This window comes from Myxocyprinus asiaticus, chromosome 31 (genome assembly GCF_019703515.2).
Source record: "Myxocyprinus asiaticus isolate MX2 ecotype Aquarium Trade chromosome 31, UBuf_Myxa_2, whole genome shotgun sequence".
Taxonomy (NCBI): domain Eukaryota; kingdom Metazoa; phylum Chordata; class Actinopteri; order Cypriniformes; family Catostomidae; genus Myxocyprinus; species Myxocyprinus asiaticus.
In genome coordinates this window covers 13,186,695-13,205,265 of record NC_059374.1, presented here as the reverse complement: position 1 = coordinate 13,205,265, position 18,571 = coordinate 13,186,695, and the positions used below count along the sequence as shown (strand labels likewise).

At 37.7% G+C, this 18,571-nt stretch overlaps 1 protein-coding gene across 1 annotated transcript; it reads right to left on the bottom strand.

Moving 5' to 3' along the window:
- Positions 1–1,631: 1,631 nt before the first annotated feature.
- LOC127421906 (stomatin-like) lies at positions 1,632–15,113 on the bottom strand. Its single transcript, XM_051665119.1, has 7 exons — positions 15,040–15,113; positions 13,951–14,054; positions 13,766–13,838; positions 11,663–11,745; positions 11,215–11,418; positions 10,732–10,866; positions 1,632–1,916 (listed from the first exon to the last, which is right to left on the bottom strand). Exons 1-7 carry the CDS (start codon positions 15,095–15,097, stop codon positions 1,722–1,724), a joined length of 852 nt encoding a protein of 283 aa, XP_051521079.1. The 5' UTR covers positions 15,098–15,113; the 3' UTR covers positions 1,632–1,721.
- Between the last annotated feature and the right edge of the window lie 3,458 nt (positions 15,114–18,571).

Here is an 18,571-nt window from a genome sequence, read left to right as displayed (position 1 = left end):
TTAGTAATGATGAGCTACAATTAAATTTTTTATTATTTGACTATGTCATATGACTAAGACATTCTCTTTATGTGACAATAAAATCATTAGTTATTTTTTTCAGCCTTAATGTTCATGCAAATCCCAAAAGAGATTTCCCAAACTTAGATTGTTGATTGTATGCCATTATATTGCAGAATTTTATTTGTGTTTATTTACAGAGTATCATTACCTCCGGTCTTACTCAGAGATCTCTCAGGTTAAGGTGTATTAAATGCCATATGTCATTACATGTCATAAAAATAAATTTATTAATATTTAACTCATTTCATTGTAAAACGGGCTCATGTTCTGTCCACAATAAGCAATGTAAACTATACAATGATACATGTGAGGCTTGGCATCACTGATATATTACATTTGTACATTTTATTTCACTCAAATAGCAATTAAACTGAAAGCTCTGAATGAAATCTAAAAACTACCTGTTTGCAGAGAAAAAATGCTCTTCTGCTTCAGTTCCATAGCTGTCTGCTTGTATAATTCTGACATCTGCTTTTGAAATATAACTGAAAAGTAATCTTTTTAAATCAGGTTCTGAAATGCACTGATTTTTGTTCTGTTTTCCTGTGTGTGTCCCATGGACATAATTATGGAATTTCTGAATGTTTTGTCCTATTTTTAAAATGGAAAACAACTGTCTGTTATATGATATTGAAGGGAGGATTATAACATGCATTATGTGTTAAGGAAGTTTCCTCTTCTAATTTCTAATTTGTGTTGTATAGCTTATATGAGCTCTACTGTATGTGTAAACTGTTACAACACGTTAATGAAAAAGCATGTCTTAAAGCTGTATAATTTTTGTTCAAATCTTGTAAGTGGAGCTTACCTCACTGTTGTGATGCATTCATGAACTCATCTGAAGGTTATGATGCATTTGGGGTTTTAAGGAATAAAAGACATTGTAAAAGCATTCCTGTTCCATATTTTATTTATATATTATTTACAAATGGTGTCCCTTATGTCCTTTAAAACATGCTCAATCCTTGATTTAGATGGGTTCCCACTTAAAGGTGATGTGCAGTTTTTTTTCAGTGTTAAAATGCTTAAGTATACTTTAGTAATATACTTTATACATCATAAAATTGTTTAGTATTTTAACATTAAAAGTGAGCCATTTGTTGGTTGATTCCCTCGTAAAGTCTAAACATGTGGCTTTGTCACTTTCAGGACATTGCTAGGTTTGTTTGAGCATCCCGACCAGCCCGACACAGCAACATTGCCTTAACCAATGGCGAGAATTTGAGGCAGGGCTATCTGTTTGGTCACCCAATAGCAGACAGGGGGAGTGTTTGGGAAACCTGTTTGAAAACAGTCATTATTTTGCAATTCCGTTCAATGCTGTTGGCACAGAATTTACACATTTAACCTTTAAACATCGTGAAAAAATCATATTAACCAATAATATACTGGCCCACTTTTCACGATCCAATCAAATCCAGGTGGATAAAATAGAGAAGTCCCGCTCTACATTATTTCCCACTTAATTCTGTTTCACTCAGAAATACGTCACATTACGGAAGTTAAATGTTTTGCAAAGGCCATTTTATGTTGTCTTAACAAATCATAGAAAATATCTCCATATTATACTTATCGAAGCATCTTTTTGCTAGTCATATTTGTACATTAATACCCAGTACTGTGTCACAACCAAAAAGGATTTTCTTAATGTGGAATCGTTAATATCTTTTGGATGTGAAGTGCTGAATGATATCAATGGGCAGAGGGAAGATGATGGTGGAGTTTTTCTCTGCTGCGATGGAGTTAAGCGTCTGGAGGTATCGTAGCTGCAGAGCGGATGGTGACTCAGCAATCACCAGAGAGGCTTCCTTCAATGCCCTTGAGGCATTCATCTCGCCCTCTGCTGCAATCACCTGCACACACATGTAATAATACACTTGAGCTGCTGGTGTCATATAAGGTGCCTGATATGGATTCCCCCCCGTATAAATGTGTTTATTTCAACAATAATATTGGATTACAGTGCTGGAAATGCTGTATGGAAAACCCTGATTTTCTCTATGTAAACTTATGATCAGGCGGTTGCAGACAGAAGACAAAAATAGCGCTAAATGCAAATAATAAAATGGAGCTAATCATATGCATAGTAAGGGATAGCAAAATAAACAGGCGTGTCAAAATTTTAAAGGGAGGTGAAATGCTTCCCATACCTTTTACTGTTGATGTCTGAGGCGCTTTGAGCATGCGGTTTCTCCAACCCACTTGCGCCTAGACTTAGTACATGCTTGCATGAAATATCAAAACTTCATGGCCATGCTCACTGACTTTGCACATATGACGTATTGTATAGTGCTACGCTTAAGGCATAGCACTCTTAAACTAGGCCCCTAAGACGCAAAGTAAAAACAAAATCCAGACTATAAATAAGAACTCAGTTGTACCAAGGATAAACATGATTTATGCTAACCACAGTTAGTTTTGTGCCTTTAATTGTTGGCTACCAAGAGAATGAAATCATCAAAATTCAAGACAAAATTAAAAATAAATATATATGTATATACACTGATGAGCCAAAACATTATGACCACTCACAGGTGAAGTGAATAACGTAGATCATCTCCTAACAAGGCCACATGTCAAGATCTGGGTAGATTAGATAGTAAGCGAACAATCAGTTTTCATAGTCAATGTGTTGAATATAGGAGAAATGGGCAGGAGTAAAGACCTGAGTGACTTTGACAAGGTCCAAATTGTTATGACCAGACAACTGGGTCAAAGCATCTCAGAAACGGCAAGACTTGTGGGGTACTCCTGGTCAGCAGTGGTGAGTACCTATCGACAGTGGTCCGAGGAGGGACAAACCACAAACCGGCAACAGGGCGTTGGGCACACAAGGCTCATCGATGCTCATAAATGCGCGAGGGCAGCGAAGGCTATCCAGTCTGGTCCGAACTGACAGAAGGTCTACTGTGGCACAAGTCACAGAAAATTGTAATGGTGGTTACGAGAGGAATGTGTCATTACACACAGTGCATCGCACCCTGCTGCATATGTGGCTGTGTAGCCGCAGAGTGCCCATGATGACTCCTGTCCACCGTCGAAAGCCAACGCCTACAATGGGCATGTGAGCATCAGAACTGGACCTTGGAGCAGTGGAAGAAGGAGAGACTCATCGCCTGGTCCAATGAGTCCCGTTTTCTTTTACATCACGTGGATGGTTGTGATGGCACCAGGATGCACTGTGGGAAGACAACAAGCTGGTGGAGGGAGTGTAATGCTCTGGGCAATGTTCTGCTGGGAAACACTTGGTCAGGCCACTCGTGGATGTCAATTTGACACGTGCCACCTACCTAAACATCGTTACAGACCAGGTACACCCCTTCATGGCAATAGTATTCCCTTTCAGCATAATAATGCACCCTGCCACACTGCACACATTGTTTGGGAATGGTTTGAGCAACATGATGCAGAGTTCAAGGTGTTGCCCTGGCCTCAAAATTCCCTAGATCTCAATCCCATTAAGCATCTGTGGGATGTACTGGACCAAAAACTCCGATCCACGGTGGCTCCACCTCGCAAATTACAGGACTTGAAGGATCTGCTGCTAATATCTTGGTGCCAGATACCACAGAACACCTTCAGGTGTCTTGAAGAGTCCATGCCGTGACAGGTCGGTGCTGCTTTGGCGGCACGCAGAGGACCAACAGCATATTAGGCAGGTGGTCATAATGTTTTGGCTCATCAGTGTGCACATATATATATATATATATATATATATATATATATATATACAGGTGCATCTCAATAAATTAGAATGTCGTGAAAAAGTTCATTTATTTCAGTAATTCAACTCAAATTGTGAAACTCGTGTATTAAATAAATTCAATGCACACAGACTGAAGTAGTTTAAGTCTTTGGTTCTTTTAATTGTGATGATTTTGGCTCACATTTAACAAAAACCCACCAATTCACTATCTCACAAAATTAGAATATGGTGACATGCCAATCAGCTAATCAACTCAAAACACCTGCAAAGGTTTCCTGAGCCTTCAAAATGGTCTCTTAGTTTGGTTCACTAGGCTACACAATCATGGGGAAGACTGCTGATCTGACAGTTGTCCAGAAGACAATCATTGACACCCTTCACAAGGAGGGTAAGCCACAAACATTCATTGCCAAAGAAGCTGGCTGTTCACAGAGTGCTGTATCCAAGCATGTTAACAGAAAGTTGATTGGAAGGAAAAAGTGAGGAAGAAAAAGATGCACAACCAACCGAGAGAACCGCAGCCTTATGAGGATTGTCAAGCAAAATCGATTCAAGAATTTGGGTGAACTTCACAAGGAATGGACTGAGGCTGGGGTCAAGGCATCAAGAGCCACCACACACAGACATGTCAAGGAATTTGGCTACAGTTGTCGTATTCCTCTTGTTAAGCCACTCCTGAACCACAGACAACGTCAGTGGTGTCTTACCTGGGCTAAGGAGAAGAAGAACTGGACTGTTGCCCAATGGTCCAAAGTCCTCTTTTCAGATGAGAGCAAGTTTGGTATTTCATTTGGAAACCAAGGTCCTAGAGTCTGGAGGAAGGGTGGAGAAGCTCATAGCCCAAGTTGCTTGAAGTCCAGTGTTAAGTTTCCACAGTCTGTGATGATTTGGGGTGCAATGTCATCTGCTGGTGTTGGTCCATTGTGTTTTTTGAAAACCAAAGTCACTGCACCCGTTTACCAAGAAATTTTGGAGCACTTCATGCTTCCTTCTGCTGACCAGCTTTTTAAAGATGCTGATTTCATTTTCCAGCAGGATTTGGCACCTGCCCACACTGCCAAAAGCACCAAAAGTTGGTTAAATGACCATGGTGTTGGTGTGCTTGACTGGCCAGCAAACTCACCAGACCTGAACCCCATAGAGAATCTATGGGGTATTGTCAAGAGGAAAATGAGAAACAAGAGACCAAAAAATGCAGATGAGCTGAAGGCCACTGTCAAAGAAACCTGGGCTTCCATACCACCTCAGCAGCGCGACAAACTGATCACCTCCATGCCACGCCGAATTGAGGCAGTAATTAAAGCAAAAGGAGCCCCTACCAAGTATTGAGTACATATACAGTCAATGAACATACTTTCCAGAAGGCCAACCATTCACTAAAAATGTTTTTTTATTGGTCTTATGATGTATTCTAATTTTTTGAGATAGTGAATTGGTGGGTTTTTGTTAAATGTGAGCCAAAATCATCACAATTAAAAGAACCAAAGACTTAAACTACTTCAGTCTGTGTGCATTGAATTTATTTAATACACGAGTTTCACAATTTGAGTTGAATTACTGAAATAAATGAACTTTTCCACGACATTCTAATTTATTGAGATGCACCTGTATGTGTATATATATATATATTCTTTTTAGCCTCTCACGTTTATAATTTTACATATTGTTGGGCCTATGCAGTTAAGGTTAGATTAATAAATATTAATACATTTCATTTTAAGAAGGTTTTTGTTCACTTTTGTACAATTAACAATTTTGGTACAATTTTGTGTTGGTTGCCACCTGATGTCCAATTTAAAATGTGAATTATTTTTTTGTTATTAACATTTTTATTGATTCATAAATTAACACAAAAAATACAACAACATATATATATATATATATATATATATATTGAATCAATCACTTTAAACATTAAACCCCCACTATATCCCTTCCCCCTACCAAACTCCCACCCCACCCCAACCCCCACGAACACCCCTGTGGACACACACACACAGAAAAAAACACAAAACTAAAACAACAACAAAAAATAAAATACAATAATCAAGTGTAATAAAAAAAACTAAACAAAAAAAACTAAACTCTAAATTACTCCCTCCTCCTCCTTCCCCCAAAAATGCTAAGTAATTGCCCCATTTCTTATTGTAAGAATCCCTAACTCCCATCCTTATGCTCGACCCCTCCTCGAAGGCAGCCACCCTCCCCATCTCCACGCACCACTCCGGGAACGAGGGTGCTCCATCCGACTTCCAACTCCTCAAAATAACCTGCCTACCAATCATCACACTGGTCAAAACCCAGTCCTTCATGTACTTATCCTCCAAATCCATGACCTTCCCATCTCCCAAAATACAGAGTCTGGGGCAGAACGAGACCTGAGTGCCCAACACATCACACACAAAACTTTGCACCTTCAGCCAAAATTCTTGGATCTTACGGCACCCCCAGAAAACATGGGTGGTGTCTCCATCTTCAGAATGGTATCGCCAACAGATGGGTGTGTCCTTAAGACCAAGCCTATACAATCTAGAGGGGGTCCAATAAAATCTATGTCAAATCTTAAATTGCATAAGGCGAACCCTTGCATCTCTAGAGGCAGACTTGATGTTTTTTAGAATCCTAGCCCACACTCCCTCCTCCAATAACAAATTTAAATCTTCCTCCCATAATCTTTTGAGAGAATTTAAAGCTCTGTCCCCCAGACTCTGAATTAGCAGGGAGTAATACACTGATGCCTCATGACCCTTCCCAAAAGCAGCAATCACCACTCCCAGAGTATCTGCCACTCTAGGGGGGTGCATGCTACTCCCAAAAACAGTGCAGAGCAGGTGACGCAGCTGTAAATACTTATAAAATTGAGATCTGGGAATGCCAAAATGTTGAATCAAATTTTCAAAAGATCTCAATACTCCACTCTCATATAGGTCACTAAGTGTATCAACCCCCCTCACAATCCAATCTGACCAACAGAAAGGGGACTTATTAATACATAGTTTAGGGTGCAGCCATATGCTCGAGGCTACATTTAAATAAATATCAGAATTAAACACTCTGGACACTTTTGTCCATATCGAGTGCAAATGCAAAATAACGGGGTGCGACTTAACCTCGCTGGCTAGTTTAACTGAAAGGCTTTGCAGTGGCGAGATAGGGGCAAGAACTTCCTTTTCAATACAAAACCATGGAGGGGCTCTCTCAGGTGGAAGCAACCAATGAGCCAAATGTCTAAGACCGAATGCATAATAATAAAACAAAATCTTGGGTAGGCCTAACCCACCTTTGTCAATTGGCCTATGTAACTTATTGAAATTTAACCTGGGACGCTTACCATTCCAAATGAAGGACTTCGCTATGCTATCAAATTGCTTGAAATAAGAGAGGGGGACATGCACAGGGAGAGACTGTAGTAGGTAGTTGAATTTTGGAATACAATTCATTGCAATAACATTAACCTTCCCAATCATCATAAGTGTAATGAAGCCCACCTGTCCACATCATTCAAAACCTTTTTATTAAGGGATCAAAATGAACTCTGACTAAATCAGACAAATTTGCTGGGAATAAAATTCCCAAATACTTAATTCCCTGTTTGGGCCACTGGAAGGCACCCGGCTGGAAGGCCGTTACTGGACAGTACGCTGTCAAAGCCAAAGCTTCGGATTTAGACCAATTGACTTTGTATCCTGAGAATTTGGAAAAGGAGTTAATAATTCTGTGGAGGCAAGGCATAGATCTAGTAGGGTCGGATACGAATAATAAAATATCATCTACGTAAAGCAGAAGCTTATGCGCCACACCTCCCGCAATCACTCCTGGAAAATCATCCTCCTTTCTTATCACGGCTGCTAATGGTTCCAGGTCAAGACAGAACAATAATGGGGAAAGAGGGCAACCCTGCCGGGTGCCCCTATCCAGAGTAAAATAATCTGAAATTAACCCATTTGTTTGTACCGCTGCTACAGGGTGTCTATAAAGTAACTTAATCCAACCAATAAATGTACTCCCGAACTCATACATTTCCAAAATCTTAAAAAGATAATTCCATTCTACCATATCAAATGCCTTTTCGGCGTCAAGTGAGATGGCAGCGACTGGAGATTGATCATTCGCTACTGACCACATGATATTGATGAGACGCCTAATATTATCAGAAGAGCTATGGCCTCAAATAAACCCCACCTGATCTATATGTATAAGTGATGTTATAACATTACTTAATCGATTAGCCAGAATTTTGGACAAAATGTTTACATCTAACTGGATCAGGGAAATTGGGCGGTAACTTTTACACTCACTTGGATCTTGGTCCTTTTTAAGAATCAGACTGATCCGGGCTTGCGTCATGGTTGGAGGAAGCTTTTCGTTCTTTAATGATTCCATATAAACTTCTAACAAAAGTGGAGCCAGTTCTGTAGCATTAGATTTGAAAAACTCAGAGGAAAAGCCATCAGGCCCTGGAGCCTTGCCTGTAGGCAAGGCCTTAATTACCTCATCAAGCTCCTCCAAGGTTATCTCAGAATCAAGATACTTTTTTTGCTCAGTCGTCAATTTAGGGAGATCTAATGGTTCCACAAAGTTCCTAATATCTTCATCAGTAGACGAAGACGTGGAACAATAGAGATTCTTTAAAAGCATTATTAATATCAATGGCAAAGGTAAATATTTCACCACCAGCAGATTTCACTGAGGGAATGGTAGAAAAAGAATCTCTCTGCTTTATATATCTTGCAAAATGTTTTCCTGCTTTGTCCCTCGACTCAAAGTATGACTGTCTTGCCCTGAATAACCAAAACTCCACTTTCCGTGACAAAATAGTATTATATCTATTTTTCGATCGGGTCAGTTCTCTGAGGCCATCAGATGACATATGGCACTTCAGCTCTGCCTCTGCACTTTTAATATTTCCTTCCAACTCCACAAGTTCTTGTGCTTTGGATTTTTTGGTGAATGAGGCATACTGTATGATCCGACCCCTAAGAACCGCCTTAAGTGCCTCCCAAGCCACGCTCACAGAGGATACTGAGGACCAGTTTGTCTCCATATAAACTTTGATTTGCGAATTGTCCAGCAAAAAATGAGCTTTTCGAAAATGCTCTTCCAATTGGATAAATTTGAAAATGCTGTCTTCCATTGTAGTGTGGCAGGGGAAACAGAGATATCTGAAAACGATGACGTATTGTCATATGACGTAGTCATGTGATCCATTCAACCCAAAACAATTACGATGACAGCCCATGTTGTAGTGGGTTTGTTGTGCCTGCTATCCCCTTTGATAGCGTTATTAAAGATAAATGTTACTTTGTACAACCTTCACATTGCATTTCTTCAAACGTGATGGGAAGTTTACTCGGAATTGCTGTCCGGCGACGGAGCACGAGGACAAGTTTTTTCAGACCGTTCATGGAAATTACGCAAAGGCCACACTTCTTACATTTTTTCCACATGCGCAGTTAGGGGATTTAAGTGTTTTCAGACGTTTCAATGTGACAAGCAACTTTTGGAAAATGCTTGAATATGGCAGTAAGGATGGAGAACATTTCAAACATGAAAACACAGTTTTCAGTTTTATTTAAAAAATATTTTATTAATATGGATGTAGCCTAAAACTAATCTTGGGTGTGGTTGACATGATGTTATTTTATTTACAATCATGCATGCCAGCTGAAAAGATTGTAGCTAGCTAGGGTACTATTTTAAATAATAAAAGTTGATAACATTGAAGCCTGTCTGTCTTGAGTTTGTTCTCGAGTCCGAGTTTGTTCAAAAGTGAACTTTTTTTTAATGAGGCAAGCAAATTTTAAAATTATGTTGATGCTAGTATAAACTCAGCCTTTGTTCACCTAGGGTGCTTTAGTTCTTTCAGGTGAACAAGTTTGCCTTCTTCCATTGTATAATTTAGGCTTTACAGTGTTAGCAGTTTCCAAAAATGTTGTCTGAGTATGATCATGACACATTTGTGCTGTGGCGAACACATACAGCAAATGAGAACAGTTTTTAAACTATGTTTTCAGCCGGGTAGTTTTAGCCATGTGTTAGCCTAGCATTGTGTTACACATGCACACACACTCTCTAGACCTGAGGTTTTTGAGGGAACAAAATTAATAGTGAATTCTCAAAACACACACTATATTATACAGGTGTATCTGTCATGATTTGAGACTAATCCAAGCTGCATAGCAACACAGCAACTGACAATGGTGTCATGTTCTACAACCTTCCTATTGAACACTCTTTTAATACAAAACATATAAGGATATAAGGACATAATACAGAAACTTGAAATCACAGTTGATCTTATGTACTTCCTTAAATATATGTTCCTAGTCTTATTGTGCAAGATTCATCAGTAGTGTTGCCATCCGTCCTGTAAAATACGGGATCGTCCTGCATTTAAAAATGAAATGATGCTTATTGAATCAATATGGGACGCGATTTGTTTCGTTTTTAAGCTGGTTTGATGGCGTCACGACAAAATCGTTCAAGATCGTTAATTTAACCTTGATATTTGTTGAAAATGTTGCCTACTGTGGGTAAGGGACTATCTGAAAAGTCCACACATTGAGCTAAAACATGTGAGATAAACCGTGGAAGGTGTGGTAAGAGACCATCTGAAAATGTCAGCCGGCACCGCCAACAATTCGAGAGAGTGTCCCTTATTTTACAACTTCAAAAGTGGCAACCCTATTCATCAGTGTATGGTGTTTAAAAAAAACTGTAAAATGTAATAATTTTCTCCTATGAAACAAATTGTTGTCATAGCAATCAAATCCCAATCAATACAATCAATTTCCACTGCATTATATATCACGTCACGAAAGTTACATTTCTGCGAATGCCATTTCATGTTGTCTTTAATCTCACAGAGCAAGGTCAGCAGTCCCCATATTTTTTTCACTCTTCCTTATCTGTAACATTAGACTAATTTTGCCTGTATTCTCAGGGTGTTGTGGTGGTCTCACCTTGGCACGAGCCTCTCGGGCCGCCTCTGCCTCTGCAGCCATGGCCCTCTGAAGCTGCTGGGGCAGTTTAACGTCCTTTATCTCCACTCGCTCCACTTTAATGCCCCACTCACCAGTGGCCTCATCCAGGGCAGCCTGTCATTAAGATATCATAAAGCTATGAGGATCCGGGAAGATGATACCGCTCTCAAGGGGCAGAACTCTGGGGATAGGTTTACAACTAAAGCAATATCAGTGTAATAGAAATGAACGAATCCTGGTCTATATCTACAACACACGATTAACAAACTTAACGTCCCTCCCTGGTATCCTTGAGATTCATTCCTCAGTTTGTAAAAATGTGTACAGTAATGCACTTACAATAGTTTAACAAGTTTAATGGCTTAAAAGCACAAATGTGAAGATTATATTTTTGTTAAAGTGTTTAGATGAAGGCCCAAGATGATTGATGAATAGCTCTTTCTTCTCCGAGAGCTCTTGTACCTGCATGCTGTTGGAGATACCCTCTCTATCAGACAGCAGCTCTGACAGGTTCTTTATGCCCAGCACGTTTCTCAGGGTAGTCTGGGCCAGCAGACGTGTTGAGTGGTCCGCATTGGACACATTGGCCACGGAACAGATGGGGTCACAAACACGGAAGTACACCACACCATCCACACTCACTGTCACCGAGTCCTTTGTCAAGATCTGTTCTCACATAAACACATATAGATGCTGATCTTTAGATCTAAACTTTTACATTGTGATATAAACCTTTACACAAATTTGGCCTGCTACTGTTGGTTCTAAATATTGCTTTGCCTGCATGAAATTTAAGTTGGAAGCGTATATACTGTATGACAATCGATTGGTTATTGAATCTATGGCTTTTGTAATATACTTTATAATTGTAATTTCTGTTAGTCTATGGAAGTAGATCAAGAATATGTACCTCCTGAGGGGGAATATCAAATGACACAGTTCTCAAGTCCACCTTCCTGAATGTGTCAGTACATGGCAGCACAAAGAAAATTCCTACGAAAAAGTAAATTAATAAAAATCTATTAAAAAAATTACAAATTCAGATAATTGGGGAGTAAGCTGTGACACTTTTTAGTTCAGTTGTCCTCTAGACAAAGAAAAATGGAGGTAAAATGAATATGCCTAAATATGTTTTAGGATGACTGCTATTATCTAAAAGCAGAAGAAAGCATCTCTGTAACATACAGCCATATAACATTTTTATTATTTCTCCAAAAAAAAGGACACATTTTCTAATAGTATTTTCTGCATTTTGAGGTAAAGCTTACTTATTTCCGCATTCAAAATAGGACGTAATGTAACCAGACCAAATGAGAGTGTAGCGAGTGCTCAAACGTTCTTGGATCACACGATTTAGTGGAAATGAACAGATCCTTTAAGCTCTGAGGGTGTTTTTAAAGATTTCCTGTTTCAGTGGGATCCCCAAAATTAAAGGCTTATAACTCAAAAAAAAAAAAAAAAAAAAAAAAGGAGTGTCAAGTGTTTGGTATCATTTTAAAGGAATCTTTGCAAAAAAATTATGATATAGATTATGGTAAATTATGAGACTGCTGAAAATTCACAAAAAAACCTGAGCCAAAACTAACTTTTATTCTTATTTTTCTGATTTGACATTATACTGTATACCTCAGTGTGTAAATAAGTTGGCTATGAAAAACTGCTTTTGTTTTGTTCCCAGTCGTGTCACCTGTAACTGAGTCAAATTTTGTGTTGATACGAAAAAGCAATCAAAGGTTATTACTAAAACAAAATATCCTTGTGACCAAAAGCCTCTCCAAACAAACAAAACATAATAATTTTACATAAGATCGAATTCCACATGCAAACACAACAATGACTAAAGGTTTGCATAGTATGCAGACATGATTTTAGTAATGAGATTTCACAGAATGAGTTTCATTCTGTGCCATTTGATTCATCATTATGTCTGTGTTGTGTACATATGTAATTACAATGATTGATCACATGACTCTCTGCCCATATATGGATGACTCTCACCACTGTTTGGAGCTGTCTGAACCCAATCCGATTGGTTTAGCATTCCATGGCTACAGCATTTCCGTTGTAAGCTAACGTAGCCAGATAAGCAAGATGCAAGATAGCTAGATGCTGTGTGCACATTGTACTTTGTGCGGGTTATCTAATTATCTATGCATCCGATTACTTTGTGTGTGGGCTTGTTTTAAAGATAATCGCCTCCTCTAAGTTTTAAGTTCTGTTTCATTTTCGTGAAGTTATAAGCAAAAATGCGGCATTTGAGCGACACCTGTTCACATGAAACGTATGTCAAAGACATATACTTAGCTATAACTCGCTATATTTTTTTTCTGTGAGTAAAACAAATAGGATGGTTGTATTTCTACTCTTTGAGAGCTTTTCAAACACATATGACACATGGCTATTTGATGATTTTGATGTTTTTACCAATTACAATAATATGCACAGTGCAACATTTTTCAGAAATGATCAAAACGGAATACTTCAGATTTGTCTGCAAATTTCAAAGCACTTGTTCATTTTTGGTCATAATGCCCACATGCATTGTAAAGTAGAGCTTCTAATCTTTAAAACAATACCTATTTTGTATTGGTCGAGAATGTAGTTATTCAAATTTTGATAATTATTTTGTTCATCCGAGCTTAAAGGGATATATTATAATCCTCACCAAAGAAACGTGAAGTAAACATATGAAAATGCCTCAATATTTCTCTAACTGTGGGCATGATTGGATTAAAAGTCCTAATGTAGGTTGTTTACTCATGGATTACACATGGTTAATTGTAAGCACAAAAATTGACATGGTTTTGTAATTGGTTTTACAAATTTGCTTCGACCTAAAATTCATTTAAATTGCAAAAAATGTACTTTCTTTGCACTTTCCTTAGTGGATTCTCTTTTTCTCAACTTCGTATGATATAACTATAGGCAACATTATGTAACAATTTAGAACATTAGATGTGCACATTGATGAATAGTTCTATTTGTGGATCCCAAATGAAAACCTTTGTCATACCTGGTCCTTTTGGTTTCCTGTCCACAATACGACCCAATCGAAAGATCACAGCCCTTTCATACTCCTGTACAATCTAAGAGTGAGCTAATGAGTACATTGTCGATGCAGTCAGTTATCATTGATCATGAGTTAATCATCTATGTACAATCTATCATACTAGTCTTCCTTTTAAAAACATATCATACCTTGACACACATAAAAATGGTAACAGGAAACAATCCTATGATGAAAATGAGGGAGATGATTACAATGAACCAGCCGATACATCCCAGTGAGGGCGGTTTATCATCTGAAATATAAATAGCCAACATTTGGTACTAGCAAAGTGTAATTCAAGACAGGCTTGTCGTGTAACTATGGCATTTTTACAAATCTTTATAAATCAACTTAAGGGCCATTTAGGAGAATATGGGGGCCCAAATCACATAAGCAAATTCCGACTTGGATATACAGTATACACCCAAGAATGACACCACAATACAGTCTTCAATAACTTTGATTATATTAACTTAAAATTGGAATATATTAATTACACAAAACTAAAAAAAATTAACAATATATTAAATAACAATTTATAATTAATTATAATTTATAATAATTGTTTATTTATCACACATTATACATTTGCACATATACAGTGAAATTCTTCTTTTTCACATATCCCAGCTAGGCTGGGGTCAGAGTGCAGGGTCAGCCATGATACGGCATCCCTGGAGCAGATAGGGTCAAGGGCCTTGCTCAAGGGCCCAACACTGGCATCCTGGCGGTGCTGGGGCTTGAACCCCTAACCTTCTGATCAGTAACCCAGAGCCTTAACCACTGAGCTACCACTGCCCTGAGTGGAAATATGTCACATGGTCTTGCCGAGCTTTGTCGGAAGTATGCCATTTATTTACAATAAATTACCAATAAATAACTCTTCAAATTAATAATAAATGACTATAAATAACAATAAATGACTATATACCAAAAATTTAAAATACATTTAAAAACTACCTCTCTTTGCGGGGCCCACTGATGGCTTAGGGGCCCTAAGCGGACCCTCTAATGAGGATGTGTTAACAGACTGGTTGCATTTATCATATTTGTGAATTTATACAGCATTGTTATAGATTTGTTGTACTTTAATAATTTAACAATTTAAAATGGTTACATTTTACATTAAAGCCATTATTACCATGATTTAGTAAAGTTTTGATACATTTCTTTTTATGACTTTTTTTGTAAAGTCTTATAGACATATAGAAATGTGTGATGTTTTCATGAAGGCCTACCTTCAGGTATTATACTCTCAGTCTGCTGGTCTTGAAACCTGGCTACTGTGGTCATCATTAAGAGCAACACAGCTTGTGTTATGGAAGACAACAGGTAACAGAGAAGCTTTAAATGCAAACTCACCTGCCTATGAGGGTGTAGCCAGCTCTCTTCCCTCTAGATCGCAGATGTATGCAGAGCAGCAGAGGAGGAAAGGAAAATTCTGCCGTGACTCATTTAATGTCAGATACTGATAACGTGAACCAGAATAGGTACAAAATATATGTCTGATAATATTGTATTTACTTAGGGCTTTCAGTATATTTATCAAATTCAGTAGCTGTAATGGGACATTTATTATTCATGGATTGCTGTGCCCTCACCAGGCAGAGAAATGAGCTCTCAAAGCATATGATATACAATCACATGATTCACAAGTGCTGATATATGACCAAATAAATCAATATCTTATTTAGCAGATATCACTTGCTATGTTGTAGCTGGTAATGTGACATTGAATTGTAAAGTTGGTGTTTTGATTGTGTCAGGTATAAAAAGTATTGTATAATATAATTGCAAAATAACTTTATTTGGCTATAATGATTGTAATACTGTATTTATTAGTTTGTGTATGAATGTTTGTCTGTGAACCTTTTAAAGATTTAATTAGTTCATTAGGTTTTACAAAACCAAACAAAAAAGAACAAAATTATACAGTTATCCTCTCAATACAAATAAAGACTTTTTTTTTTTTTTTTTTTTTTTTTTTTTTTGCATTTCATTCTTGAATGATCTACAAAGATTGTTATTTCTGCTAAAGGCTTTGTGACTTTATTACCTGATTAGTTGTAAATATTTAAAATATTATAAATATGTATTACCATTTTCATTCCATGGACAATAATAATAATAATAAAATGATCTTATTGTTATTAATAATACATTTAAATTAATAAAAATGTAATTATTAAATTATTGAAATTATTATTAATGATATAATAATTAATAATGTTTTTTTTTTACAATATTATTATAATGATTATTCTCATTAACAATATTGTTTAAATATTTCAAAATATTTTAACATTTTAAATATCAAAATTACAATGCAGTTTTATTATGTGATTAGCCTTAGATTTGTAAAAATATGTTAAATGTTATAAATATGTATTACTGGGGCCTGGGTAGCTCAGCGAGTATTGACACTGACTACCACCCCTGGAGTCGCGAGTTCAAATCCAGGGTGTGCTGAGTGACTCCAGCCAGGTATCCTAAGCAACCAAATGGGTCAGGTTGCTAGGGAGGGTAGAGTCACATGGGGTAACCTCCTCGTGGTCGCGATTAGTGGTTTTCCCTCTCAATGGGGCGCGTGGTAAGTTATGCGTGGATCGCAGAGAGTAGCATGAGCTTCCACATGCTGTGAGTCTCCGCGGTGTCATGCACAGCGAGCCACGTGATAAAATGCGCAGATTGACTGTCTCAGAAGCGGAGGCAACTGAGATTTGTCCTCCGCCACCCAGATTGAGGTGAGTAAGTGCATCACCATGAGGACCTACTAAGTAGTGGGAATTGGGCATTCCAAATTGGGAGAAAAGGGATAAAATAAAATAAAATAAAAAATAAATATATAAATAAAAATAAATATATATTACTATTTTAATTCTACGAATAATTATAAAAAATAATATACAATCATGTTTCAACATGTCAAAATATTTTAAATATCAAAATTACAATGCAGTCTTATTATATGATTCGTTTTGAAAACTCTCAGAAAGGACCAGGAGACTCTGGTAAAGCTTCAGCAGAATTCTTTATTGTAGAAGTTATGAGAATCAGTCTACACGTCAGAAGGTGCTGTCTCACACTGCAGTCATCAAGTCTAACTTAGCGAGGCATATATTGTATTTTATAGGCATTCAGTGGGCAGTCCTTCCAGGTGGTAACAAAGTATTCAGGTGAACCTTAAAAAAGAATGCAGTCGAACCCGCTACAGAGACTGTGGTTTCTCCAGCCCTAATCCAATCAGCATAACTATATCACTCAGATGACTTCATTTTCAAAGAGATAAGGAAGGGTCCACACCTATGGCAATGCATTTACATTTGATTCAGACATTGATTGAATCATGAACAATGGCCACCAGTTCACAGAATGGGGCTGGGGCACCTAGAGCCATCACAGACAAAAGGTGATAGCCTTAGTTAGCATGAGAAACAAGTTTTCATTCACATACACTCTTGTTCAAGTTGACAAACAGGATTCAGCCATGTGTAGACGATCTCAAAGAATCACGATAGCAAATACCTTGAAAGCCAAATACAATATTCATCACTTTAGTTTTTCATGTGATGTTATATTATATTTTATTATTATGTTATATATTACACTTAAATTTACATCCCACAGTCCCCCTTTGAGAGTTAATAAAAACTCTCACATAATGAAAATTTAAACCTTCAGAAATCCATTCTATGTCATATGTTTGTTAACATAAGCCCCATCTTCTAATCTTGTAACCTTAAATTGTTACAGGCACATATTACTTATTCTGTGTCCCAGAGTTAGGTGAATGTAAAAGAATCTATGGATGATAGTTCTTTTCAAAACCACAACTGCTGCACATTTACAACAACAGGTGGTAACATGTTGCATACATTACCTGATGACACAGAAAATCATGTAGCCCAAATGTAGGAGCAGTAAAGTCTATGAAGTTAGAATAAAAGAAAGTCTTGTGTCCAATGTCATCTTGACAGTCAGCATAGATTAATCGCTTGGGAGATGTGTCTTTGTGTTCCTCTTGATGATTTTCCATGGATGTCTGTTTGCCTTGTCAATGCCAGGGCGATGAGAATGACATTCTGACATATGTCCATACCTGCAACACAAGAACCAGCTGTATTCATGCATATACTTTACCATGTAAGACTTCAGTTGATCGTTTAGTTTTTGTTTTCACATCTAGACTTCACTGAGTTGATCGTATAGTTTTTTTTTAACCTAGTGTAACAAGATTTAACACCTATGGACCAGTGAGGTAGGAATCAGCTACGGAAAGGGGAAATCCTATGAGGAAGTCTTCACTGCAGGTTTGGCCCCCAAGGGCTAATGCATTTTGGTTCTTCCTGGGTGCCTCACTGGTCCGTGTGTCCTAGTCTGTCCCCGTGGGTGGTTTGTGTTCTATTGCCTCTGCAGTTTGTTAAAGAGCTAGCAGGTGACCAGATTTCAGAAACAGCATCTTCTGAATTTGTTGTCCTCAATTACTTAAAAACAATGTACAAACAATAAAAAAAATAAATAAAAACACATCTCATTTAAATCTTCTAAGAAACATCAGTCACAAAAGACATCATAAAAGAGTGAGTGAGTGACTGGAACGTGCTATAATGTAACATTCAGGACTGTGAGTGTACTTCCAAAACATATTTTGATTGCAATTTCAAAGTGTCTTTCATCTTTGCTGTAAACTTTTAGGGAAAGATAAGCACTCACAGTCCTAACAATTAGTCCCTTAGCAAGCTGCCCCACGAGTTTAGTGAAGATGGGAGG

What these genes read in the sequence shown, in the direction of transcription:
- LOC127421906 (XM_051665119.1), bottom strand. Translation starts at nt 15,097, where the DNA reads ATGATGACCACAGTAGCCAGGTTTCAAGACCAGCAGACTGAGAGTATA. An exon ending in CCATTTTTATGTGTGTCAAG is followed by an intron (nt 13,839 to 13,950) that starts GTATGATATGTT and finishes GCTCACTCTTAG; the next exon opens with ATTGTACAGGAGTATGAAAG. An exon ending in TTGATATTCCCCCTCAGGAG is followed by an intron (nt 11,419 to 11,662) that starts GTACATATTCTT and finishes ATGTGAGAACAG; the next exon opens with ATCTTGACAAAGGACTCGGT.